We start from the raw sequence: 27,227 nt of genomic DNA on the forward strand, positions 1-27,227 counted from the left end.
AAGGAATTTAGCAAGTTGCATAAAGGTATGGGAAATTTGAAGACTGAATTTGATATTTTAACCACTAAAGTGGAAAATTTTATGATAGAATTGAAAGGTGAATTAACAGCTCTTTAAGTAGTCACGTCAATCAGTTCTTCACTGCCTTTGGTCAGACATAGAGTAACTAATTTGGATTTCAGGATTTGGCAAAGAAACTAGAATTTGATATTGAAGATAAATGTAATAGTGTAGAGTCTGAATTGAATGAAAAACTAGGATCATTTCAAAGTGTATGTAATGTTACATTTGATGCTGTAAAACAAAGGTTACACACTTTAAAGGAAAATGTTGAAAAGCAGGACAAACTAATTCCTATAGTCCAATCACAAATTGCAGGCGTTAACACGCGAGTTGATACCGAGGAAAGGGACTTTAAAGAGAAACTAGCAACATCAGAAAACTTAAATATAAGCAAACAGGAGGAACAAGTAGAAGAGATGATAGAAAGATGGTCGAGAGGGTAACCACTAACAACATTTCTTCAGATTTAGCTTTGGAACTTAATGATTCGAAGAAAGGCATAGATAATTTATGGAAAGAATTCAAACTTATCCAGGATAGAGTAAAAAACAGAATAACTTTACCTGAGGTTGTGTTTCCTAGTAAAGTGGTAACTGTTTTGTTGTGGGGGGGGGGGGGGGGTTTTCACACAAAACTTAACGAGAAGTATTGGTCCGTAAGTAACCGAGTGAGGTTAATGTCAGATCCGTGGGATCCGGGTGGGGTCACATCTGTCTCCCAGGGACGTTAACGTTCTGTGTTAATGGGCGGAGTCACGACCATCGGATCCCTAGTTGTTTTCGGTGTTTCTTCTGTGCTGTGTGTATAAAAGTATGGTATAAACTGAATGACTAAACAACTATGTTATCGTAGTGTATAATTTTCTATGTTTATAGAACATTTTATACCTTTTATGAGACATGAAGTGAATGGGAGGGTTTGTATTAGTTTTAGAAGGGGGAGGGTAGTGCAAGTACAAGCATGACTAGAACTAAACACACACCACACCTTTCAGACAACACTCACAGACAAGTGTGACTGATTCTCCACCATTTGCCATTCCATAGGGGTTGCTAAGATTTTTCTTCAGGACTTCAAAGGTGAAGGTGAGAATGTCTGTTCTGTAGGAGGCATTTAACATCATACCACCTCCGGTTTCTCACTCAAGTACCAGACAAGTGGTGATCCTGGGGAAGGGGGGTGGAAAGGGTTTCCTGTCTTTGGGGCTATTTTCTTTCCATTCTTCAATCTTAGCAACCATTTCTACTTTTTCCTTTCTTACTTCTCATCTGAGTACCGGTCTATCTTTCCCTCTTTCCATATGCATATACTTCTATTGTTGAAGTCCCTCTTATTTTCTGTGGTTTCCAATAACCTTCAACTTACTTCATACATGTAGGCCGAAGAATCAGGCTACACAAACACACTTCCACATACATACACCATAACACGTAAGACACAAATAAAAAAGCACAAATTAAAAGGATGTGAGAACCGTCAAGTGTTGTAGGGGGAAAGACTGTGCACATAGAGAAATATGCATTTATGGTTGATTATTGTGATGGTTCTACATCGCCTAGTTACTTGGAAAAACTATCATGTAGATATTTATTAATACGTATATATAGGAAATACGTCGCCTAGTTACTTGGAAAAACTATCATGTAGCTATTTATTAATATGTATATATAGGAAGTATATGATTCAGAAAAATTATTCTATTTCGCATAGGTACATAAGGATATAAAAGCTATGATAATTTTACATCAAGTATACCTATGTAGGAAGCGAGAATAAGGAAAGAGAACATAAGCCAGAGAGGTCAGTCTAACAAATATTCTGATGACTTGTAGGATAGTGGGACTCTTATGATCCAAGTAAGCATATTATATATTGAATAATGTATGTAGGCATGAAGTAGATACTGGAAACGTAGAAGTGGATGAGTAACATAATGATTGTACAAAATATCGCATGTTCGATTTAAAGGGGGGAATATGTAGTGCTTTGAGAATTTTGAATTAAATTCTAGAACCACTCGACCTTCCATTGTTTCGAACACCCGATATTTTAGAGATGAGTGGGAGAAATGAATACGCCCTACAGCACATTGCCTATTTGTATGTGCAGGTCAAAAACAGAGTTACAAGAAAATGATGGACCCGGCGCCAAACAGCGGCAGACAAGTACCTGCTGTACGGTCCACAGAATTTCCGTGTAGGGATAGAGAAGAATAAGAAAAGTTTATGTAGTATTCTGTGCTCTTTTGTGTCTGTGTTGATTGTAAAATGACTAATGAACAACTGAATATAGATTTCTATGTTCATTCATGTATTGGACTGGCTTGAGACTAGAGACTTTTGAATTACTTCACATCTTGGCTATGAACGAAGCAAGACACATGTAAGCTATTTGAATAGGTGTAAATGAGTCTAATTTTTAAGGAATAAGTTAGCTTGCAGAAGTTATTGTCTGTGAGAGTTGAAAATATAAAGTGATTGGACTGAAAAGTATTCCACGAGTACCCAGATTATTTCAAGAATAGAGAAGTAGTTTAATAAATTCCTTTAACCAGCTATATTCCTCGGAAAAGAAGCTTCTGGGAGATCGACATAGCTGATTACTCTGAGAAGAGGATCGGCTACACACTACATGCAAGTTAACTGATTTGAGAGACGTGTGAGCCTTGCAGCTCAAGACCACACTGTCTCTTGTCGTCCAAAAAGCATTAGAGAATGAAGGCTCATACACAGAAACAGAGATATATAAGTTCATAGAACACCATGTGATGAAACCAGCTTCTGTTTTATACGAAACATCAAAGAGAATAAGCAATATATTCACAATGCCTTTAAAATGTGCAATACACACATGAAATTGTAATCAGGAAAACGATGCTGTGAAACTAGCTTTTATTTGAACAAAACAAAAATGCAGGACTTTAAACGACACAATAAGAAAAGGAGTTGATGGTTTATTAAACTTGCATTGCTCCAAGTGGCCTGGCACCAAACAAAGTCCGTGTTATCGGATGTTCCTATATGAGTTTCACCCCTGTGAGCTCCCATTCAAATACACCACACAAAAAATATTCAGCCAAATCATATTTCTTTGCTGTGTAGAGAAGTTTAGCATTCCACTTGTCTTTGATGACATGAATAATTGTCTGCATCATGTGAATCTTAAAGTTCATGTTTTGCTGATCGTAACTACATGAAACGCCCACAATGTAAAATTCAACACTTCGGTAAACAACACAATGTGATCAGTTTGTGTACTAGGACCTAATGGCAACATTTTCTGTAACGTCTTATCATGTGACCTATCTGCAGAAACTGGCATATGTTCTAAACGACTGATCAAAAATTATGAACTACCTACAGAATGTGAATTACTGACGTTTTCTGCATTAGTACTTTGATGCAACTCATTTGAAAATCTTATGAATTCCATCATAACTAGCTATCACTTCACAAATTATTTGTCTTAAAAGTGGGCTTTTTCTTGAAATGGTTTCGTTAAAACTTAATTTCAGTAACATTTTTCTTTTGGCAGTTTTACTGAGGCTGATGGAAATATTCATTACAAACAAAAATTCCTTAAAAGCAGGTTCATTAACATGTGCTTTTAATCCACAATGATCATGCTGCTCCCATATTACAGTATTTTATGTATTAATTACTGCAACCATTTACCTCTGCTTTTTGCTGTTTATTCACAACACATCACTAACAACAAAGAAAGATATTGCAGGTATGAAGAAGACACCAAGTACTATTTCAAATAGAACAAGGCAACTAGAAAAGAGAAATAAAGAGTTTCAAGGAAATAATATTAGAAACATGCTAGAATATGGTGGAGTAAATAAAACTATTGAGGATTTGTTCACCAGAATATGAGAAAAATGGTGAAAATCTGATAAAAGAATCTACTGAAAACAATATGAGCATGAAGAAAACAAAACAGTATCTAGTGCTGGACAGACATCTCATATGGCACATGATACGATAACTGTTGTAACTGCGACAGGGAAGGTCGCGGGGTAACAATGACGGAAAGCGCTGCAAGACCCGCGGAGTGGCCCGTGAACAACAACACAATGGAAGAGGACGGACACGACCAATGAAGGACAGAACGAATACAACAAGATCGAACAACAGAGTCACTAGGAAACAAACACGTCCACTCGTACACAGAACAAGGAAGTTCAATGTCTAACGCGAGGCGAGGTGTCAACCGACATACGCATGATTAGACTGGCTGGCTGAGCGAGAGGCAGGCGCTTAAGTACGCTATCGGGGGCACCGCAATTGCCCGCTGGAACCACGTGTTCCGCTGTGGCACACGCCGCCACAGCTTCCAGCGTGATGGTGCAGAGACCTCTATGGGTCTTCGACGTCCATGACATCTGGCGCGGATTCAAATTCCGCGGCGCGCGGTACGAGATCTCCCCCCCCTGAAACTTGCGCATAGGGGTGGAAATGCCCCGAACGGTGCCGAGATGGGCGGCAGTGGGAAAAGGAACTGGGCGTATCAATCACATTTGGCGGAAAGGAAGGGATGCCCGAGGTATCCATGACAGCCGATCCAGAGTCCAGGGCGGGGGGAGGGAGCCGCCGATCCACCCGGAGGCGGAGAGGGCTGGTGGCAGGCCCACGGGGAGATGGCAACCGGGGGCTGAGAAGGTGACTCAAAGACCACGTCCGTACCCGAAGGAGGTAGGGAAAGAGGCGGCGGCGCGAGTCCCGTGGCAGCATGAGGGCAGAGCTGATTACAATGGCGGTGCTCCAACCCTTTCGACATCACACGCCGCCCATGAGCCGGGTGTCCAACCCGCCTTGCACCCGTACTTGTGGGCCCACACAGCCATGCCAGGGACATGCTGGGAGTAGGGGCGGCAGGAGGATGTGATCAGCAAATGGAGCAGGAGTCCAAACAAAAGGTACCCCCTTGCGACACAAGTGATTGAGGGGTTGAGCAACGGAGGCAGCCTGGGGCAAGAACTTTAAGTAATAAGTAACCTTTCCCAAAAACACCTGGAGTTCAGATAAGTCCTTGGGATGAGGAAGGGCCTCAATTGCCGCAACATTACGACCCGAAGGGCGAATGCCATCTTTGCTAAGCCAGTGGCCAAAGTATTCCACTTCCAGTTGAAAAAAACAACACTTGTCCAGCCGACAGCGGAGACCAACAGACTGCAGAGCATGAAATAAGGCGCTGAGGTTTTGCAAATGTTCCTGGCGGGAACACCCAGTGCTCAAGATGTCATCCAGATAATTCACACATGCAGGGATAGGCTGTGTAAGCGGCTCCAGGAATCACTCGAAAATGGCCAGTGCCGAAGAGACACCAAAGGAAAGGCGCTTGTACTTATACAATCCGAAAGGCGTGTTGATAACCATGATGTTCTGAGATTCAGCATCCAAGGGCAACTCGTGGTATGCCTTAGCCAGGTCAATCTTGGAAAAATACCCTACGCCAGTAAGCTTGGCAAGAAGGTCTTCGTGTTGCGGAATGGGGTAAGTGTCAACGAGGGACTGAGCATTGACTGTAGCGTCGAAGTCCACACACAGCTGAAGAGACCCATTGAGTTTCCGTATGACCACCAGTGGTGTCACCCATGCACTGCAAGTTACAGGTTCCAGCATGCCAGCGGCCTGGAGCTGATCAAGTTCCTGCTTGACCGCCGGCCGTAAGGCTACCAGATGGGGCCGGACTCAGAAAAAGCAAGGCTGTGCACCCGGCCGTAGGGTGACGTGCGCCTGAAAGCCGGAAGCACATCCAAGATCCGGTGCAAACAACGACACAAAAGCGGAGCACAGATCGTCCAAGTCCTGAAAGGGAACAGCCGTCAAAACGACCTTAACTTCGTCGGAAATTGAAAAGCCAAACAGTTGAAATGCATCCAGGCCAAAAATATTCGAAACCGATGGATGGTCGACGACAAAGAGGGTAACGAGCCGGGGAACATGCTTGTACGTTGCCTGGACAATGAACTGCTCACGAAGGGGAATGGAACAGTCTCCGTAGGCGACCAAAAGGCGAGACAGAGGTGACAATGCAGGAGAGCCCAGCCGAGTATATGTCGCCATATTAATCAGGGAGACAGTGGCCCCAGTGTCGACCTGAAAACTGACATCCTCTGTGAAAATGCAGAGCATGAGGAAAAGCTTCCACACTGATGGGTCATCCTGTGGGACGACCAATTGCAGAGCATGGACGGAATCTTGAGGCCCAGGAGGGGCAGGATTGGATTGAGTCGAGAGACTACGCCTTACCGATCGGATGTGGCCCTCCTTGTTACACAGCATGCACGTTTTCCAGCGGTGTGGACAATCAGCCCGCGAATGGGCACTAAAGCGCTGTGGGCAAGATGGAAGTGGGCCGCATGACCCCATCGACATCAGGAGGGTGGAACCCTCCGTGGCACTTCTCTATCGCTGCCACCTGTGGTTGCGCCATAAGATGCTTGTTAGCCGCTTGAGCAATTTCAAAGGAGTGGGCAATGTGGGGAATCTCTTCCAAGGAGGGGTTGTCGAGATTCAATGCTGCTGTACGGACCTCAGTGTTGGGAGCCAGTTGAACCACCACATCCCAGATCAGGGAGTCCGCATATGAAGCCTTACACTGCTGATTGGTGCACGTAAAATCGCATCGACAGCTGAGACCCTGCAAGTCCATGAACCAGGAACAATACAGTTGATCAGGCTGTTTATGGTACTGGTTGAACTCCAGCCGAGAGGCGACTACATGGTAGCGTTGGGGATAATAGTTTGTCAGCAAAAGGCAGATCTCCTCGACAACGGTGCCAACTTGCGGAGAAGAAAGAATGTGTCTGGAGAGGCCCAAGATAAAAACAACGACCGCTGCAAGGAGTCGTCCGTGACTTGAAAAGCCATGAAAAGTTGTTTCAGCCGATGTAAGTAGGTTTCCCAGTCCTCTTTAGCGTCATTAAAGGGCGGAAATGACGGCGGACGTGAGAAAGCATCAGACACCCGAGGACTCTGAAGCTGTTGCGGTAACGGATTCCGGGCATCGACTACGTCCATTAGCAACTACAGCGACTTTTGTAAGATGTCTAACTGGAGCTGCTGCTGCTGCATGAGCTGCTGCTGTTGCTCCAGCAGACAGACCAACTTCGCCTCCATACCAACAACGACCACTGTTTACCTCGTCGCCAATATGCTGTAACTGCAACTGGGACGGTCGCGGGGTAGCAATGACGGAAAGCGTAGCAGGACCCGCGGAAAGGCCTGCGAACAACAACACAACGGGAGAGGACGGACACAACCGATGAAGGACAGAACAAATACAACAAGATTGAACAACTGAGTCACAAGGAAACAAATATGTCCACTCATACACAGAACAAGGAAGTAAACTGTCTAACGTGAGGTGAGGTGTCAACCAACATACAAGTGATTAGACTGACTGGCTGAGCGAGAGGCAAGCGCTTAAGTACGCTATCGGGGGTGCCGCTATTGGCTGCTGGAACCACGTGTTCCGCTGTGGTGCCCTCATACTAAAAGCGGGCCAGGAGGCGCGTGCTGCCACAGCTTACTGCGCGATGGTGCAGAGACCTCTATGGGTCTTCGACGTCCATGTCGTCTGGCGCGAATTCAAATTCCACGGCGCGCGGTACCAGAGTAACCAACACCAGAGTGAACAATGTACAGGCATTCAAAAATTGCTTTAAGTACTTGTATTGTTAAAAAGATGAAGCAGAAATGCTGGTAGTTGACAATGAAAATACATTTCTTGATGAAAATAGCAAAATATTAGTACTGACAAGAAAAATAATTACGTTCTGGAGGTTCCATGTGTGTATAAAGCCAATCATGATATGAAAAAAGGAAAGACTTCTGAAGATGATGGTACTTTCACAGAAAGAATATCTTTTGCAGAATAAAATTCCCAAAAATGAATATTACTGTAATTGTTCTGGTCCACAAGAAAGGGAGGGAGGGAGAGAGAGAGAGAGAGACTGACCTTTACACACATCTGCATCAATGCCGTAATATACATTTCGCAAGCAAATGACCAAGCAAACCTTAAAAGTGACTACAGCACAATAGGCCATTTTCAAGTAGTGCACAAAAGTTATAGAACGGGCAAGGGTGTGAATTGCCACTTTTTATGAAATTACACAATTCTGAAAAAGGGTTTGATCAATTTCAACAAGACCTTTAGTAACAGTCCTTGACTCACTCTATGTTAGTATACTGAAGAATCAATGCTACAGCTTTCTTTAGACTTTATAAGAATACTTTCTTCATTAGAATAGCTGCACATAGCAAAGTGTCATCATGGAGTTTCTAGAAGGACACAGGATAACTTAAAAAGAATTTCTATTTGATGTAATGAATGGCAAATTGCTCCAAATGTAGAAAAGTGTACCTTAACACAGACACGTAGGAAAATCAATACTGTAATGTTCTAATGAAGTATTAGTGGAGTGCTGCTTGACACAATCATATTGATTAAATATCAGGGTGTAACACTGCAAAGTGAAATGAAATGGAACAAGCAAACAAGGACAGTGGAAGGGAAGGTGAATGGTCAACCAAAGTTTATTGGGAGAATTTTAGTAAAATGTAGCTCCACTATAAATGAGGCCTTGTATAACACAGTTATGCATTCCTGGATATTGCTTGAATGTTTGCAAGTCCCATCAAGTCAGATTAAAGGAAGACATAAAGCAATTCAGAGGTGTGCTGCTAGATCTGTTGTCCACCTCCTTAGCTGAGTGATAAGCATGTGGGGGACCCAGGTTTGATTTCTGACACTGTGGGGATTTTTCCTTGGTGTAAGGACTTGTATGAAGTGCGCTCAGCCTCGTGAGGCCAACTGAGGAGCTATTCAAATGATCAGTAGCAGTTCCATGGTCAACAAATCTGATAATGACTGGGAGAGCGGTTGCTGACCACATGCCACTCCATACCAAATCCGATCACAAAAGTAGCAGAAGGTGACAATGTGGACAGTTGAACCCAATTGTCTCATCAGGGCCAGGATGCAGAACTTTGCCTTTTTTTATAATCTGCTAAAATTGTTACAGATAGGTTTTATCAACACATGAGTGTTATGGAAATGCTTTGTGAACTGTAATGGGAATCCCTGGAGGGAAGGCGCCATTCTTTTCATGAAACACTACTGCGAAAATTTAGAGAACAGACTTTTTAGATGACTCCAGAATGATTTACTGCAGCCAACATACATTTCTCATAAGGAGTGCAAAGATGAGATATCACAAATTAGGGCTCGTACAGAAGCATACAGACAGTCATTTTTCCCTCACTCCAATTGTGAAAACAATGGAAAAGGAAGTAATTAGTAGTGATAGTGTGTACCCTCCATCATACACCATGTGGTGGCTTGGGAGTTTGTACATAGATATAAAAAAAGTGGGAAAGTCAAAACTGAAATACATGCCAGGAAAAGAGATTTCATACAATAAAGACCATTATCAGCAACTCTAAGGATAGTTTTCAGTTACGTAAAAAGTTGAGTGGTGGGTAACCTGGAACTGGAGGGGTTCTGGCTTTTAGGAAGTGACAGTTATGCTAGCCTACCAGACAGTAAGTGTACTGCAGCACACAGGTATGCATGTGCATGCTCTCTCTCTCTCTCTCTCTCTCTCTCTCTCTCTCTCTCTGTCTATTTGTCTCTCCCTCTTGGTGGTGTAACATATCACTGTGATGGAGTGATATGTTACGCAACATCTATCTGGACAATAAAAAATGATCACAACAGTTGGAACCATTCATTAGGAACATAGTTTGGAACTGAAAACTGCATGGAGGTTTTTCTCACTGTTTCTGCACATGAACGAATACAGATGGACTGTCTTTAAGATTGGATGGTCGTATTCATTTACACAATACTATGCTGCTAAATCTTTTATTTCCAGCATTTACTGCAGAATCTGGAGCAGTAGTCCAAGATTTTTCATGTCCATAACCACAAAAAATAAAAGGTGAGCTGAATAATATCTGATAATCAAAGGTCAGGAATGAATTAATTACAAATGCAGAGGAACATCAAAAATGTACAGCAAGTTTTATGTTTGTAAAGACATTAATCATACTAAAATGTGTTTATTTGCATAACACATTTTCAAAGCAAAAATTGAAACACACATTTTCCAAAAAAAGTGCTATGCTCTGAAAACTCTGGCAAAATTTCTTTTTAAAGAGAAAGTGTTTAGATGAAACTCTCTGCATTTGGAAAAACAGAAGATATAAACATTTTTCTATGTCAGTGAATTTATATGCCAATACACAAGTCTCTGCCTCAATGCAATGTGTAAGGGAAAAATCACTTTCACGTTATAAAGTAACATTTTCAGAAAAAAAGTAATAAAAATGAATGATGTGTGATTTTTTAAAAAGAGCTAAGAACAAATTGATAACAACAAAACAGAAGATTAGAATAAAACATAATTATCATACCTTTGCATTATACCAACTACCACGAACCTCTTGCTTGTTTCCATTCATGCTTGAAACACTATACACTGCAGTCATATCAGGCTTCTTTAGTGAAAATGCTGATAGATCCTGTCTGCAAACATACAGAAACAAAATTAAAACTGAAACTGTAACCTTTTTGATAGACTAAATACTGAAAAATCTTAAGGCATGCGAAACTGGTACGACTTCAAAGTCTTTCCAACAAAAGGTCTAGACAGAGAATATAAACTACTAGTAACAGATAGTAGTGAGGAACTATGCCCCAAAATCTGTAACAAAAGAATCACTAAACAAAAAAACTAGGTAACTGACTTAACAAAATACAAAGGAAAAATTTAGTGAAGCAGTTGTGAAGCACCATTTTTTTTTTTTTTCCAAGGGTGAGTTAACTGATGCTGTCATCTAATATTTTCCCTCTTCGAGTGGTTTTAAAGTCTCCTGTGCAGACACATTCACCACAGATGAGTAACAATGATGAAATTTATGAGATTGATATTTTTAATTTTACACACATGATCAAGAGAAATGTTTATAGATATTTTTAGTTTTAAATTGAATGTTGAAATCATAATACTAATATCTCCCTGTTATTTACTTTTCATGACATACAAAACATACAGTGAGAGTGATCAATACACAGTACAGAGCAAACAGTTTCAATATCAGCTTTCAGATATTAGGCTTAATTTGTAGCATGTTTTAGACTAGACTAATTATACTTCTTGTGTCACCCATCCAGAGTGAGGAGATCCTCAAAGATGTAGAACATGTCGTAAAACAAATACTGTACATTATGTCCTAGAAAAGAGAGATAATAATGTTTCTGACACAGATCCCAAGTTAAATGGCCAATATGAATGTGGAACAGGTCAAAATCTCTGAAACATATTTTCATTTAGAGATAATAGCAAACTTGTAACAAAACATGAATGTACAACGCACTGAGGTGCATATGATAACCCTTAACCTATTGTAGAAAAGCATCATCAAACAAAAAATCAATTTACATTTATATATATTGATCATATTACAGCATTCAAGATGCGCAAAGTCAGATTCCACATAACACTCACATTATTTGACATCATTAATAATATATACATCAACTGGTTCTATTGAGAAATTCATCATTGGGATAGGAGTCGGCCAGCAAAACAAATCTTGTACACCTTTATTAAGTTGAAGTTTATTATAACAGCTTGCAAGTTACTGAAACTATGTCTTACTGAATATCATCTTTCTGAACCAAAGTAATAGATTTTAGGTCTTATGAAGGTTATTACTATTTATTGCACTGATTCCACAAACTAGGATATTGGTCTGAAAAAAGATATTTATTAGCTATGACAAATTTCACAATGGGCAGCAGCAGATAGCATCCAAGCTTTTAACCAATAAAAGTTTAGTTTAACTTGATGAATTAACCCAAAAAACAATTTCCTATGATATTATGGAATGAAAGTAACAATAAATGCTATCTTTCTTTTAGTATCACCTATGTCTACCAACATCTGTACAGCAAATAAAGATTTGCCTGGGTATGTCATCAGTTCTGAAATTTATTATCAAGTTAATCCCAAGATTTCAACACTGTCAATATCTTCAATCTGCTTTTCATCATACTTTAGACATATACTGGGTGAAAACCTCTTGCAAATTCTGAACTACATATGGTGTGCCTTTTCAATGTTTAGTAATGAACAATTTTGCTAAGAACCATTTATTAATGTCAATGAAAATTTTATTAGCTGAACTTTCAACAACTATACTTGATTTGCTGTTTATTGAAATATTTATATCACCTACAACAAAACAAACTTGGCGTCTGGAAATGTTACTGATGAAGATCATTTAAGACACAAAAAGAAGTATGGGCCCTGGGATGGAATCTTGTGGGACACCACATGTAATTAGTTTCCAGCTGGATGAGGATGATAGCTTAATACAGGACTCTTTCCTAATGATAAATTTTGTTTCCTGTAAAAAAGGTACGTTCTTAACATTGTGACTTTCCTGCTAAAGAATCATATGAAGTCTGTTCAAAAAATTCCAGAACATTAATAATTTCGCACCAATGATGTGTTGGAGTGAAATGCGGTTGGTATCCCTGCACATGCCTATATTTGACATGTAGTTGCCAGAAGCTTCAGTGTTGTATGTCTGTTAGTTATTGTTCAGTGCTATACTGAGTAGAACACTGTCAGTTTACGAATTTCGAGATGGCAGTGTTAGAGGAGCAATGCTCCTGCACTAAATTTTGCTTTAAAATCAAGAAAACCTTTACAGAGACACACTGAATCATGCAGAAAGCCTACAGTGATGAGAGCTTACATGTGGTGTTACGAAAAGTTCACAAGTTCACAGGGTTTAAAAAATGGTTAGACAGAAGTCAAAGATGACCCTTTTCAGGACACCCTCAACGTCTACCAACAATGCTCATATCAGGAATGTCAAGGAAATTGCTGGTGCCAATCGAAGACTGGCTGTCCAAGAGATAGCAGAAGAATGTAACATTTCAGCTGGATCATGTCACGAAATCCTAACACAGCATCTTGGAGTGCATAGTGTTGTTGCCAAGTTCGTCCTACGGCTCATGAGTCAAGACCAGAATACCTTTGCCTCACAATCTGTGAAGAGCTTTTGGATAGTGCAAATGAGAATGCAATGTTTCTTAAGAGAATCATAACTGGTAATGAGCCATGTGTCTAGGATTATGATGTTGACACCAAGGTTCAATCTTCATAATGGGTCAGAAAGGTTCTCCAAGATAAAAAAAAAGCATGTCAGATTAGGTCAAATATTGAAGCCACACTGATATTTTTCTTTGACTTTGAGGGATTAGTTCATCGACTGTACTATTAGTTAATCGACTGTACTATTGGAAAGTGTTGCGACGCCAGCGAGAAAATGTGAGAAGGAAACATCCTGAAATGTGGTGAGACAACTCACAGCTCTTGAATCACGGTAATGCGCCAGCACATTCATCCCCATTGGTGTGTGAGTATTGCACAAAAAACGAAATCACTGTGTTGTCTCATCCTCCATACTCTCCAGACCTGGTCCCTGTAGACTTTTTCTTTATTTCCAAAGCTGAAAAATCCATTGAAAGGATGAAGATTTGCAACGATACACAAGGTAAATAAAATCACAGACAGCACTTTGCGCAGTCCAGCAAGACGCTTACTAACACTGCTTCTGGAAGTGGAAATGGCATAGGGAACAGTGTATCAATTGTGGTGGAGAGTATTTCAAAGGAGACCATGTATAATAAGTAAAATGTAAGCACAGAAAAATTTTGTGGACAAAGTTCCACAATTTTTTGAACAGACATTGTATTCTAATTTATTTAAATGAATATTATGGTTTACACAGACTATATATTACACCAGTAACCTATAATTTATTGCCGAACAAATTAAGCATTTTCTTGCTGTATGTAAAAGCACCCTCCTCAATATGGGAACCCATTAAAAATCTTAACTGTGTCCCTGACAGTGTACATGCCAACTGAAATGAAATGTGTGTATCGCATATTTGGTCAGGAGCCCATCTCTGGAGAGTTCAGCGCACGCACGCACACACGCGCACACCTTTGCTAACCACAAGACCACGAGCTGCTGAAAAAGAGCTATTATACATTACTCATTAACTTTCAGAGTTCTAATTTTCCAAAGTATTACTTGTACAAATATAACTGATGCATGAATAGAAACATAAACTTGCAGATTTTGCATATTGTCCACCAGTTGCATTTCGAGTGCAGTGCCTTGACAAAATGGTGACAAAGCAAGAAAAGAATTTTTGTGTGTTGGAATATGTAAGATGTTTATCTGTTAAAACAGCAGAGCCCATATTCTGAAGGAACTATGGAAAAGAATTGTCATTTAAACAGATTATTGTGCTTTGGTACTGATAATCTAGGAGCACTGGTTGTTTCTGTAAACAGAAAAGTACCAGTTGACCAACTGTGCTAGATACAACCATGGAGGAGACGAGGGAAAGTTTCACATGCAGAACAAGAAAGTCAACAGGCTGGGCAAGCCACGAACTGGGAATACTGCAGTAAATTCTGTGGAAGATTTTGCAAAAGCATTTACATCTCAAACAGTACAATATGCAGTTCATGTGACAATAAAAACCAGAAGATTATGGCTGGCACCTTCTATTTTGCACCACAATACAGAAAGCACTTGAGGATGAACATTTAGCTGCCATGCCAATATTCAGTGATGAAGCAAGCTTCCATTTATCTGGAAAGGTTAATCACCACAATATGTGCATGTGAGACACCGAACATCCTTACAAAATTTTGGTGTACCAACAAGTTTCACCAAAGATTAATGTTTTCTGTGCAGTGTCACAGATGAAGCTGTGTGGGCATTTTTCTTCCGTGAAAAGAGACTGTGATGGGAATTTCTTACCTTGATATGATGCAGTCTTGGTTGTTTCAACAACTGTCTCCGTTTCCATGAATTTTTCCCAACAAGATGGGGCATCCCCTCACTGTAGCATCGATGTTCGTAGCTATCTAAATGAAAAACTTTTGCATCATGGATTGGGCATACAGACTTTACTACAACTTGGACAAGTGTTGTATGACCAGAGGGGTACTCATAAACATTTGTAGAGGGCTAACTGCAAACTTGGTGGATTTACAGTTCTATCCATGTGTCAATCATGTCTGTACACGTAATACTTCAGAAAACATTGAGCTTTGAAAATTAATGAATCATTTGCAGTAGCCCTCTAGTAGTTATAGTCAGATGGTTAAAAAGCTGCATTTATATAATATTTTCCAAAATTTTTGAGAATGCTGGCAAAAGTGAAATTGGATAGAAGTTTGATGCTTGCTATTTCTTTAGTTTCTTTCCTATAAAGACTATTAATGTCAGCATATTTCAGACAATCGGGAAATGTTCCAGTGATAAATGACGGGAAACAGAAATAATTTGATATGTTAACTTCATTGCTATTTTGTCATAAACACTAGTTTTTTTTTTCTATCAGCTTGTTTGTGTTGTTTATATTTTGTGGTGCAGAGTTAACACATGTGAAGAAGTTCCAATAATCAGGAATTTTATCAGTGGGTGGCAACTGGTTACATATGACCATCAATTATACTTTGTGTTGAGGGCTTGTTCCCGTAGCTTTGCATTTTGGTGTGTATCATGGTGTGTGTGGTGAAATGAGTTAATGAGATATCATAACATCTACAAGTTGTTTGTAAAAGAAGAGCTGAATTTGGTAACTGAAGAATGAGGCACACTGAAAATGACTGTAATAGGCGCTCAGCAAATAAAGTAAGTGAATGTCATGAATTGAATACAAAAGCCTAGAATACAACTTGACAAAACAAGTGAAGAAAGCCGGAGTCAGAGAGATTGTCTCTGCTTTCCAAATTTCTTTATTATGCCTCAATACGAAGAAATTCAAATAATGCTAATGCTTCAGGTACTCTTTGCAATGGTACCCTCGTTCAACACAAATCTGCTCTCTGGGTATACTGTATGAAATTCCGCACATACTGATTCATGTCCATCTTCCTTTTCTTCTACCAACGGCTCTCCACTACTCCCTTGTTGGTAGCCTTACATCCTCTATGATCTGCTAACAAGTGATCATGTGTGTCCTGTAGCACTCTATTCCTCAGTTTCACTGGGACTGCTCCTTGTTGTTCCAACTTGGTTTTTCTACACAGCAATGTATCCTCTGTACAAAACTGTTTACTACACTGCTTGCACTTACCTACTGTCTTCTGCACCATCTATCACTGTTGGCAAGATGGCGCCCAATGAAAAGTGCAATGACACAGTGCTCTCGGAAAAAAACAAATTAAGCAGTTCGTCATGCAAGAAATGTCAAAAACGTGTAGTGAAAGGAATACTACGTGTTAAGTGCAACTTTTGGATGCATGAGAAATGCACGGAAACATGCCTTAGATTCATAAGTGAACACTTTAAATGGTCTTGTTTTGATTGCTTACACGAAGAAACCGTTCATCTAGCATTGGCTGTTAAGATGAAATCAAAAAAGCGATGCAAACAGAAATTGATACTCTAAAATGTGAAATATTGTCACTTAAGCAAGGAAGTAAGTAACAAAAGAAGGCATGTGAGCCTGCAGGTTATAACTGCAACAAGAGGGATACTGTTAGTGTAAACAATCTAAATGTCGAAAACTCGAATGCCACTATTTGACCAAATACATCGACAGCAGACTCTGAAAAACCGCTAGAAAATGCAAATTCAAGAAACAAATACCATTGGAATAGTGTTACCTACAAGAAAAACAAGGAAAGTCGTCGTGTTGGCGAAGTCAAAAATGAAAATAATGAATCTCTTATTATTGGTGATTCTATGCTGAAAAACATCATTGTGCTGAATGCAAAGATCGACGTACAACCAGGAATCAGGACACAGCAACTAAACAAACATTTAAATAACATTCAAAACTCAAAAGAAGAATCTCCACAAATTTCTCCAAAAAACTACAAGGGCATGTTCATTCACGTAGGAACAAATTCTCTTTGCAACTCCAGAGAAGAAGACCTCATCAATGAAACACGAAACTTAATTTGAGTGGCAAGAAGCTTATACAGGACTTCAAAAATTGTTATCAGTGGTATAATGTACAGCAGGTGAGTAAGTTATAAATATGTAAAGAGGATAAATAGTAATATCAGGGAGCATTGTAATGATCTTGGAGCAATATTTATAGACCCAAACAAGTGTTGTGTAACAAATGCCTGGGGATAGATGGCCTTCATCTAAACAGGCTACACTCCAAATTGCTTAGTAAAATGTTTATTGATGTATGCCACATCTTGAAAAGTACTAAAAAGGGAAACGAATAAGCAGAGAAGGGGATGCAAAATTACATGTGAGCAAAAAAAACAAATAATATCAAAATGCTTACCAAACAAAAATCTAACCATGGTAATAAATAAACCTGGAACCATGTATATTATGCATTACAATATAAATAGTCTAACCTCTAGCTCCTCAAATAGCACATATAAAATAGATGAATTGCAAATATTTCTGTCTGAATGCAAATTTGTAAAAATTGTATGTCTGAACGAACATTGGCTGATGAAAGACTCTAAAATTTCTAAATAAAATCCAAAACTTCACCGTAGCTGCTAGCTACTGCAGACAAAATAAATCACTTGGAGGCTCATGTATACTTGTTCATTCTAACATAATGTTTAAAATAAGGAGTGAGTTTGATCATTTGAATGAGGAATGTAGCTTTGAAAGTTGCTGTATAGAACTTGTACATCTAAGTATTATTGTAATTTCAATTTACAGAATCCTGGGAAATCAAATAAAACCACTTCCTATACAAATTAGAAAATATGCTCGAAAGCATAATTAAAGGAAAAAGTAGTAATAGCAGCTGAATTCAACATCAATGTCTTAAGTGAATGCCATGAAGCCGACAAAGTCACTGATCTAATAAAAAAATCTGGCTTCAAACTAAACTTCTTAGAATACACCAGAGAAAATGCCTAGTCAGCAATCAGCATTGATAACATTTTGACAAATTAATTGTTTCAAGATGTTCATAAATTATGCTTAGATATAGGAATGTCTGATCATAAAGCACTGTTTATTGAACTGGCAAAAACAGACACAGAAACCTCACCTAAAAATAATCCTAAGTACTTTAAAAAAATTTCAACTCAGAAAATTTAACTGTATTCCAGGACAGATTAAAAGATATAGACTGGAAATGTAACAATAACAAGTCAATTAATGAAAACTTTCAAAAATTCCTACACAGCTTCCTTCATGTATTTAATGAAACCTTTCCACCTAAGTGTGCCAACACCAAAGTGACAAGTAAACTAACTTGGATAACAGAAGGAATAAAAATTTCTAGTGCTAGGAAACGGCAGCTGCACAAAGAGCTGAAATATAACAAAGATCTAGCTTTTATTAAATATGTGAAGCATTACAAAATGTTGTAAAGGCAGCAAAACAAATGTCTAACAGTGAACTAATCTCAAATCATAAGAATAAATCGAAAGCAGTGTGGTCTGTTGTTAAATCAGAATTGGGCGTTAAAGTCGGCAGCCACAAAATTTGTAAAATAAAGCATGAAAACACTACCACTGTAAATCCTGCTCAATTATCAGAACACTTCAATGAATTCTTTATCAATGTGACAAAATCAAACGTCAATGTTACAAATTACAATAAAAATGTATGTCCATATGGGCTTGATTGAAAAAATATATCTCCTATGAAATTTAGAAATATTACAATGAAAGAAATACAAGACATTATATTATCACTAAAAAATAAAACTTTGGTGGGTTGGGGGTGGGATACCTGCAAAAGTAATTAAATCAGTGTACAAAATAGTAAGTCCTCCACTAGCTGAATTAATCAACAAATCATTTGAAGAAGGTTGTTTTCCAGAATCATTAAAATATGCGGAAATAAAACCACTTTTTAAAAAAGGGTCAAGAGAAGAAATGGGGAATTATCGTCCTATCTCCCTCCTTCCAGTGCTGTCAAAAAGTTTCGAGAAAGTAGCTGCTATCCAAATCCAAAACTTCATTGTATCACAGGGGATTATTTTGTGCAATCAGTTTGGCTTCCAGCAAGGGAAAAATACAACAGATGCCATAAATAATCTCATATAAAAAATTTGCACAGCTCTACACAAAAAAAGTAAAGTAGCCGGAATTTTCTGTGACCTGACAAAGGCTTTCGATTCCGTAAATCATTCCTTGCTAATCCACAAACTAGAAAAATATGGGATTAATGGTGGAGTACTTCAATGGCTTACTTCTTACTTATCTAATAGAAAACAAAGAACAATCATCTCCTCAAATGGTGTAAACTACCATTCAGACTGGAACACAATAACACAGGGTGTCCCGCAAGGTTCGATCCTTGGTCCAATTCTCTTTCTACTGTATATCAACGACTAACCATTAAACATAAATTCACTATCCGTTCTGTTTGCTGATGACACGTCTGTCTTGATAGAAAGCGAAGAAACAGCAATGATTCCTGACAGAGTCATTGGTACATTAGACAGGCTAGAGTCATGGTTCCAGTTAAATGGTCTGAAGCTTAACATATAAAAAACAAACTTGATTCAATTCAGAACCAAACAGTCAAGAGACCAGGAAATTAGAATAAATCATAAAAGTGAAGAATTAACAAAAGTGCATTCTGCCAAATTTCTAGGTCTACACCTTGATAAGAATTTAAAGTGGAACACACTTATTGAGTACCGGTGCAGCAAACTGGGTAGCTTTGTGTATGTCATTCATATACTATCAAGTGCTACTAACATGTCCACTTGCAAAGTAGCATATCTAAGTTACTTTGAATCAGTGATAAGATACGGCATTATTTTCTGGGGGAGCTCCAATAATATATCTTGTGTACTGAAGCTTCAGAAGAAAATTATCAGAAATATGTGCACTGCACAGAAAAGAGAATCCTGTCGTCCATTATTACAGAAACTAAAAATGTTGACTGTCCTCTCCCTATACATATACGAGCTAATGATATTTCTACACAACAAACCGGAATTGTTAATTAAAAACCAATTTGATCATCCATACAGTAAAAGGAGTAAAGATAATTTTATGCTTCCTGCCGATAGATTGAAATTATATGCTCAGTCCCCACAATATATGGGTATGAAAGTCTACAACGAACTTAAAGGCAAATACATTCTAAACATGGAACTAGGGATACTAAAAAAGAAGTTACATGAAATTCTTATACACAAATGTTATTACTCATTAGAAGAGTTCATGGAAGATGAACTGATAATTTGAGCAGAATCCAACCGCAAATTAACATTATATTGTGGGGAGGGAGGGAACACACTAAAACAAATTGTCCATTTTCAAGAAAGATATTACCTGTGCTGTGTATGTTTATGTGTGACCTCAAAATCAAACTCACTCAATAGTGCCAACCTTCAACTCCAGCAACCATTTCTATGATCTGCTGTCACTTGGAAAATTTTCCCCACAGAGATACACTTGAAGCAGATGATTCCATAGATAAGGCTCAAAATCTCTTTTTCTTTCGTGCAGTAATTCCTCTCTGCTGAGCTCATTTGTCTTGATGCATCGGCTATCAATGCTCCACGCCCTTTATTTCTTGAGACAATATGGTTGGATGCATTGCATGGCAGAATGAAATCCTTACTGAAATATGGAAATAGTAAGATTGATTTCATGTAAACGCTTCTTTCATGTTTATCAAAAGCACATTGACAACCCCCTGATGAAATTTTGAACCTTTCTTCAGTAAATGCATTGACGGTCTAACAACAACCACAAATCCCTTTATGAATCTTTGGTAATAATCTGCAACTCCAAGGAATGTCTGTAGTTCCTACACTGACTCAGGCAAAGAAAATTCACGTATAGCTTTAACCAATTTCAGGCTCTGTCTTAACCCCATCGTTATTAATTGTGTGACCACTGTATGACACCTCTTCCAAAACAAAATTACACTTTTCTGTACACGATGTTAAATTTCCTGCCCTCAGCCTGTGCAATACTCCCCTCAAACATAATATACTCTGTTCCTATCACTCACATGGGCAATTATATTATCACATAGAAGAAGGTGTAATTAAATGAATGATGAACACTAACTTCACTTAACAAAGGTTTATTCAGCACCTGCACATACAAGAGCGTGGAGCGAACTGCCACCAGCCAGAACACATACAGTATATATACAGCTACAGAACATTCCAGTACAATGATTCCTGACATCTGTGGATACTTCTAGAATGTACTCTAATCAAATACAGAAATTAAAATTGTACAGTCCAGGTGAGTTATGAACTCATGACCTCCATGCAACAGTTTAGTATCATAACCACTACACCACAGTGGTACTCAGCATCTTCTGCGACAATGCTCCCTCCTTAAGAGAACAGCGTCTCGGTGTTATGTCCTCCTAGTCCAGGAACAAGTCATCGGTCCTGCATACTCCGACTCCCGATGACTAATGCTCGCCGTGGCGGTGATCTTCTTAGAACTTCTTTTGCCACTACGCTCTTCATCACCTTTCTACTTGTTGCCTGTCGCTGGAGCTTCGAATTCACCCTGGGTTACAAGATCCTTGTAGGTCTTCATTCAAATGATGTGGACAGTACTTCGGATCTTTCATCGTCTTGTGTCGGAATCAAAATCTTCAACTTCATAAGTAACATCAGAAAACTGTCTTACAACCTTATAAGGTCCAAAGTAGCGCCTGAGGAGCTTCTCAGAGAGTCCAACCTTCCAAACAGGAGTGAAGATCCAGACGAGGTCACCAGGTTGGTAGACAACAGGGCATACCTTTGGCAATCATTTTCTTGAGCCTGCAGCATGCAGAGTCGAGCTAACAGCTGAGCTTCCTCAGCTCTGGTTAACACCTGGCCGATGTAGTTGTCGTCCAAGTCATCAGCACATAATGGAAACACAGTGTACATCATTGTAGTCGCCTCACGCCCATGCACCAGGAAAAATGGTGTAAATTCAGTGGTGTCTTGTTTGGCGGTATTTTAGGCAAACGTCAAGAAAGGTAGCACTTCATCCCAGTTGCTCTGCTCAACACTGATGAACATTGACAGCATGTCAGCCAAGGTCTTATTAAGGCATTCAGTAAGCCCGTTAGTTTGCGGATGGTACGCAGTTGTCATGTGATATCTTCCACGATAAATTTGGCAACCTCGGATGCTTTGGCTGTTTTCACAGCTTTCGTAATGGCATAGCGTGTCACATAATCAGTGTAAACAATAATCCATCTATTGCCACTAGCAGACGTTGGAAATCGTCCGAGGAGGTCAATCCCAACATGCTGGAAAGGCTGGTGGAACTGGTATGAGTCGGCCAGGTGGTTTCTGAGGAACTGCCTTTCTCCTCTGGCACTCTCGACAGTGCGACACATAGTGACAGACACTCCTAAATAAACTTGGCCAGAAAAATCTCTTGCGGATTCTATTGTATCTCTTAATGAATCCTAAATGTCCAGCTTCAAGTGCGTCATGGAATTTCCGTAGAACATCTACGCGAATATGATTAGGAATCACTGGTAGCCACCTGGATCAAAGCTTTTCTTGCAAAGTAATCCATTAACTACCTTAAATTGTCCTTTAACATCCTCTGACAAATTTAAAGCAAGCATAATTTGAGATATCTTGGCATCCTCCTTCTGCTCAGCAGAGAGATCCTGGTGTGCAGCGAGACAGTCACTATCTTCATCGAAGTCTTGATAGTCTTGCACAGGGTTTCTTGAGAGACAGTCGGCATCTTGGTGTTTTCTTCCACTTTTGTACACTATGGTAACGTCATAGTCTTGAAGACGTAGTGCCCACCTGGTGAGTCATCCTGTTGGATCCTTAAGACCTGTCAGCCAACAAAGCGAATGATGGTCTGTAACAACTGTGAATGGGCTTCCATAGAGATACTGTCAAAATCTGCACATGGCCCAGATCACAGCAAGACAGTCTCTTTCTGTATTTGAGTAGTTTCTCTCGGCTTTTTTAAGTGTCCTAGAAGCATAGGCTACACCCTTCTCTTTTCCATCAGAAATTTGCACCAGAACAGCACCAATCCCGTATCGACTGGCATCTGTGTATAGTTCTGTAGGTTCTCTCTCATCATACAGACTAAGTACAGCACTAATTGTCAGAGAATTTTGCAGCACATCGAAAGAATCTTGTTGAGAACCACCCCAGATAAATGTAGCAACAGCTTTTAACAACTGTTGGAGTGGCCTGGCTTTGAAACAAAAGTCTTTGATAAAACAACGGTAATAAGAACATAATCTGAGGAAGCTTCTGACATCTCTAATATTTTTAGGAATAGGACATTCAATTATAGATCTCACCTTTTCTGGGTCTGGCCGCACACCTTCGTTTGACACAAGGTGCCCAAGTATTTTGATTTCTTTTGCTCCAAAAAGACACTTTCTTGGATTAAGTTTCAGTCCGCTTTTTTGGAGACACTTGAGATTGGCCCTCAGTCTTTTTATTTGTTCATCAAATGTCTCTGAGAACACTATAATGTCATCTAAATAACAAAGACACATCATCCACTTCAGGTGATGTAGAAGATTATCCATCATCTGTTCAAAAGTTGCTGGTGCATTACACAAACCAAAATGCATTATCTTAAACTCACACAGGCCCTCAGGGGTGACGAATGCAGTTTTCTCACGATCAGCCTCATCTACTTCGATTTGCCAGTATACAAAGTACATGTCCAAGGTTGAGAAAAATTTAGGCCCGTTCAGACAATCTAGTGTATCGTCAATTCGTGGAAGAGGGTAAACATCCTTTTTAGTTATCTTATTAAGCTTCCTGTAATCAACACAAAAAGCACCAACTGCCATCCTTCTTCCTGACGAGGACCACTGGTGATGACCATGGGCTCTGCGAAGGCAGAATGATGTCATTCTTCATCATTTTCTCTATCCCATCATGAATTATTCGACACTCCATTGCTGACACACTGTATGCTTTCTGGTTTATTGGTTGATGGTCTCTAGTGCAAAATCGGTGCTTCACTGTTGATTTGCGTAATTTGCTGTTCGCCGCAGATTGAAGCATTCAGAGAACTCTTGAAGAATGGCAAGTAGCTTCTTCTGTTGATCCCTAATCAAGCTAGAAGATCTCGTCTCATAGTTGTAGTGCTAATTTCACCCATAGAATTGGCATGGGAGGTTTCTATGACACTCAGCTGTTCTTCCATTAATGGCCCAGCATTTTCTATTCACATGCATCTTGGAAGGATCTGCAGTTCTTAGTGACAGTAAACTATCTGCAATTCACCAAATCCATTGTTAAGTGAGATGACAGAGGCTGGGGTGACCAAGTTATTCTTCAGTGGTATGCTTCTCTTACATTCCACTACAAGATCCATGGGTTGATGCATGGCATGACACATGACAGTTACCTTTCTAGCGCTGACTGCAGGAATGATCACTTCATCCAGCACACAGTCTCCACACAATCAGATGCACATCTTCCTGCCCACAGTATCTCATCTCATCTCGCATGATCTTCGAGCGACCACAATCTATAATTGCCTGAGAAGCTTTCAAAAAGTCTCATATGAGAATAACGTCATGACTACACTTTTGTAAGATGATGAATTCTACGGGCTGTGTATGGCCACTTATACCCACACGAATGGTACATCTTCCTGTAGGTTTAACGTATTTCCCATTAGCCACCTACAGCAGAGATGTTTTGTTGTCGACGAATACGGTTTTCTGCAACTGGCGATGGTACTTTTCCAAAATGACTGCATATGATGCTCCAGACTCCACGAGAGTTTGGGCTGGTCGGCCATTCATGAGGATATCGACGTAGTTTTGTAGTGATTGACGGCGGAGGATTTTTCTCTTCGACGGCCTCACCTCCAAGGAAGGTTGCACACTTTAGTTTTCCAGGTTGCGGCAGGTAGGTGATCAGATGGAGCTTCTTAACGGTAATGGAGACCTTGACCGGTGTGTTGGGGAGTGTCCTCTCCAGCGGCTCGCTTGCGGCGATGGTGACCTACTTCGTCCTGCACCCACATCTTCTTGTTCATCTTCGTCGTCCCGGAGTTGGCATCGGCTGAGATAGGTCTGCTATCTTCTGGCCTGGGCTTCATCAAATATCCGCCACCTTTCTCGACAATAGTGCACCACATGTCCTGGCTCATCCGCAATGGAAACATACTGGTTGGTTATCCTGGGTCCTCCAGATGTCAGTCTTCCTTGGTGCCCAAACATGTTTCTCATACGGCATTGTAGGAATGTAACTCCGCCTGGGTCTCGACTTTTTCACCATTTCAAAGGGAAATGAAGGACAAGAGACTGGGTTCAATGTCTGTTTCACTTCCTCCCTTATGACCTCTTGAAGCGTCTCAGTTTTTTGCTCGCCATGCAATCCAAGTGTCTTCTAAACTTCCTCTCTCACTATCTGACAAAGAACACTTGTGAAATTAGTTGCTTCATCCATCACAGACATCGATATGACGTTTTGAAGCCGTTCAAACTTCCTGCATGTAATTCTTTTTTGATGCATTGTCTTGATATACTGGCACCATTTTATGAAGTTGTCTGTTGTTGAAACCTCCTTCAGAACTAGGGCTTGATACATGTCATCAGGAACACCCTCCATGAGATGTGCAACCTTATCTTCCTGCTTCATTCTAGGATCCACTATTTTACACACCTCCAAGACATCTTGAATGTAGAATGCTGTAGTTTCTCCTGGACGCTGTGCCCTGCTCTTTAATCTGTCTTCAGCCTTGCAGTTCTGTCGTCGTGTGTTGCCAAAATACTTGTGCAGTTCCGCCTGGAATACTTCCCAGCTTGTGAACTTCTCCTCATTGTTCTCATACCATTGCTTGGTAGTGCCCTCCAAGTAGAAAAATACGTTAGCCAAACACACGGTGTCATCCCATTTTTTAAATTTGGCTATATGCTCATATACCTTCAGCCACTTGTTTGGATCGTAGCCATCGTCACTAGAGAACCCAGAAGGATGTCTCATGCAGTGGCACACAGTTGCTGTCATTGTAACGTCCTCTTCTTCTTCTGTCTCCAGTAGATTGCCATCTGTTGAATATGGCTCGAACTCAGGTTTCTCGCCATGTACATGGCGGCTCTGTCATGGCCTGATGGGAGCCACTGTGTCGTCAATAATGTGCGCTATCACAAGTTCCAACACCCAGCGCCTCCACCAGAATAATGTCACACAGAAGAAGTTGTAATTAGATGAATGACAAACACTAACTTCACTTAACAAAGGTTTATTCAGCACCTGCGCATACAAGAGCGCAGAGCGAACTGCCTCTGGCCAGAATACATACAGTATATATACAGCTACAGGACATTCTAGTACAATGATTCTTGACATCTGTGGATGCTTCTAGAATGTACTCAAACCAAATATAGAAATTAAAATTGTACAGTCCAGGTGAGTTTTGAACTCTCGACTCTCCATGCAACAGTTTAGTATCATGACCACTACATCACGGCGGTAATCAGCATCTTCTGCGCCAATATCATTAGAATACACCATGTATTTACATGGTTTCAGTCCTCTGAAAACTCTAACAATCTCTGAAACGCTGCACATGCATTCTATAACGCAAAAGGCATCTTCCTGTATTGATAATGGCCCCAATGTGAAGGAAATCCAAAAATCTCAGTGTTCTATATGATTTGCAGTAATCCAGTGATTCATTTTCTGTTGGTACACAGTGCCTCATAACGTACATAGCTGGCAATAGCCCTTGTGGAAAAAAAGTCCTTAAATTTCAAAAGAAACTTCCATCCAGTCCCTATCACTTCCCTTTAGGTGCTTTGCATTCCCTCGTAATGCAGTTTCAATGGCATCTGGCAGTTCCATGGCCAACACTCCTTGTGTCCCATCCTTCCTCCTCCAGGATATCCACATTAGAGATTGACAACCCCTTCACCATAAATCTTTGGCACTGAAATTCTCCACAAACATCATTTTCCCACTATTTATCTCTTGTCAACATTCTTCTTCCTAAGCAAACTGCCTGATCCAATATGGCATTTACTTCCAACGATTCCTCACACATAAAATTCCTACAGGCAAACTAGACTCAACATTAAAACTTCCTGGCAGATTAAAACTGTGTGCCTGACTGAGACTCGAACTCGAGACCTTTGCCTTTCGCAGGCAAGTGCTCTACCATCTGAGCTACCA

The 27,227-nt window shown here is 40.0% G+C and overlaps 1 protein-coding gene across 2 annotated transcripts in view; it reads right to left on the bottom strand.

The window, feature by feature from the left end:
* The window catches only part of LOC124798168 (WD repeat-containing protein 89), a 275,773-nt gene that overhangs the window by 79,915 nt on the left and 168,631 nt on the right, over positions 1–27,227 (bottom strand). For both annotated transcript variants that reach the window (XM_047261450.1, XM_047261451.1), the window contains one exon: positions 10,494–10,605. In XM_047261450.1, the coding sequence (XP_047117406.1) occupies positions 10,494–10,605 (112 nt within the window). The remainder of the gene's footprint in view (positions 1–10,493; positions 10,606–27,227) is intronic.

The sequence above is a fragment of the Schistocerca piceifrons genome, chromosome 5, assembly GCF_021461385.2.
Source record: "Schistocerca piceifrons isolate TAMUIC-IGC-003096 chromosome 5, iqSchPice1.1, whole genome shotgun sequence".
Classification (NCBI taxonomy): Eukaryota; Metazoa; Arthropoda; class Insecta; order Orthoptera; family Acrididae; genus Schistocerca; species Schistocerca piceifrons.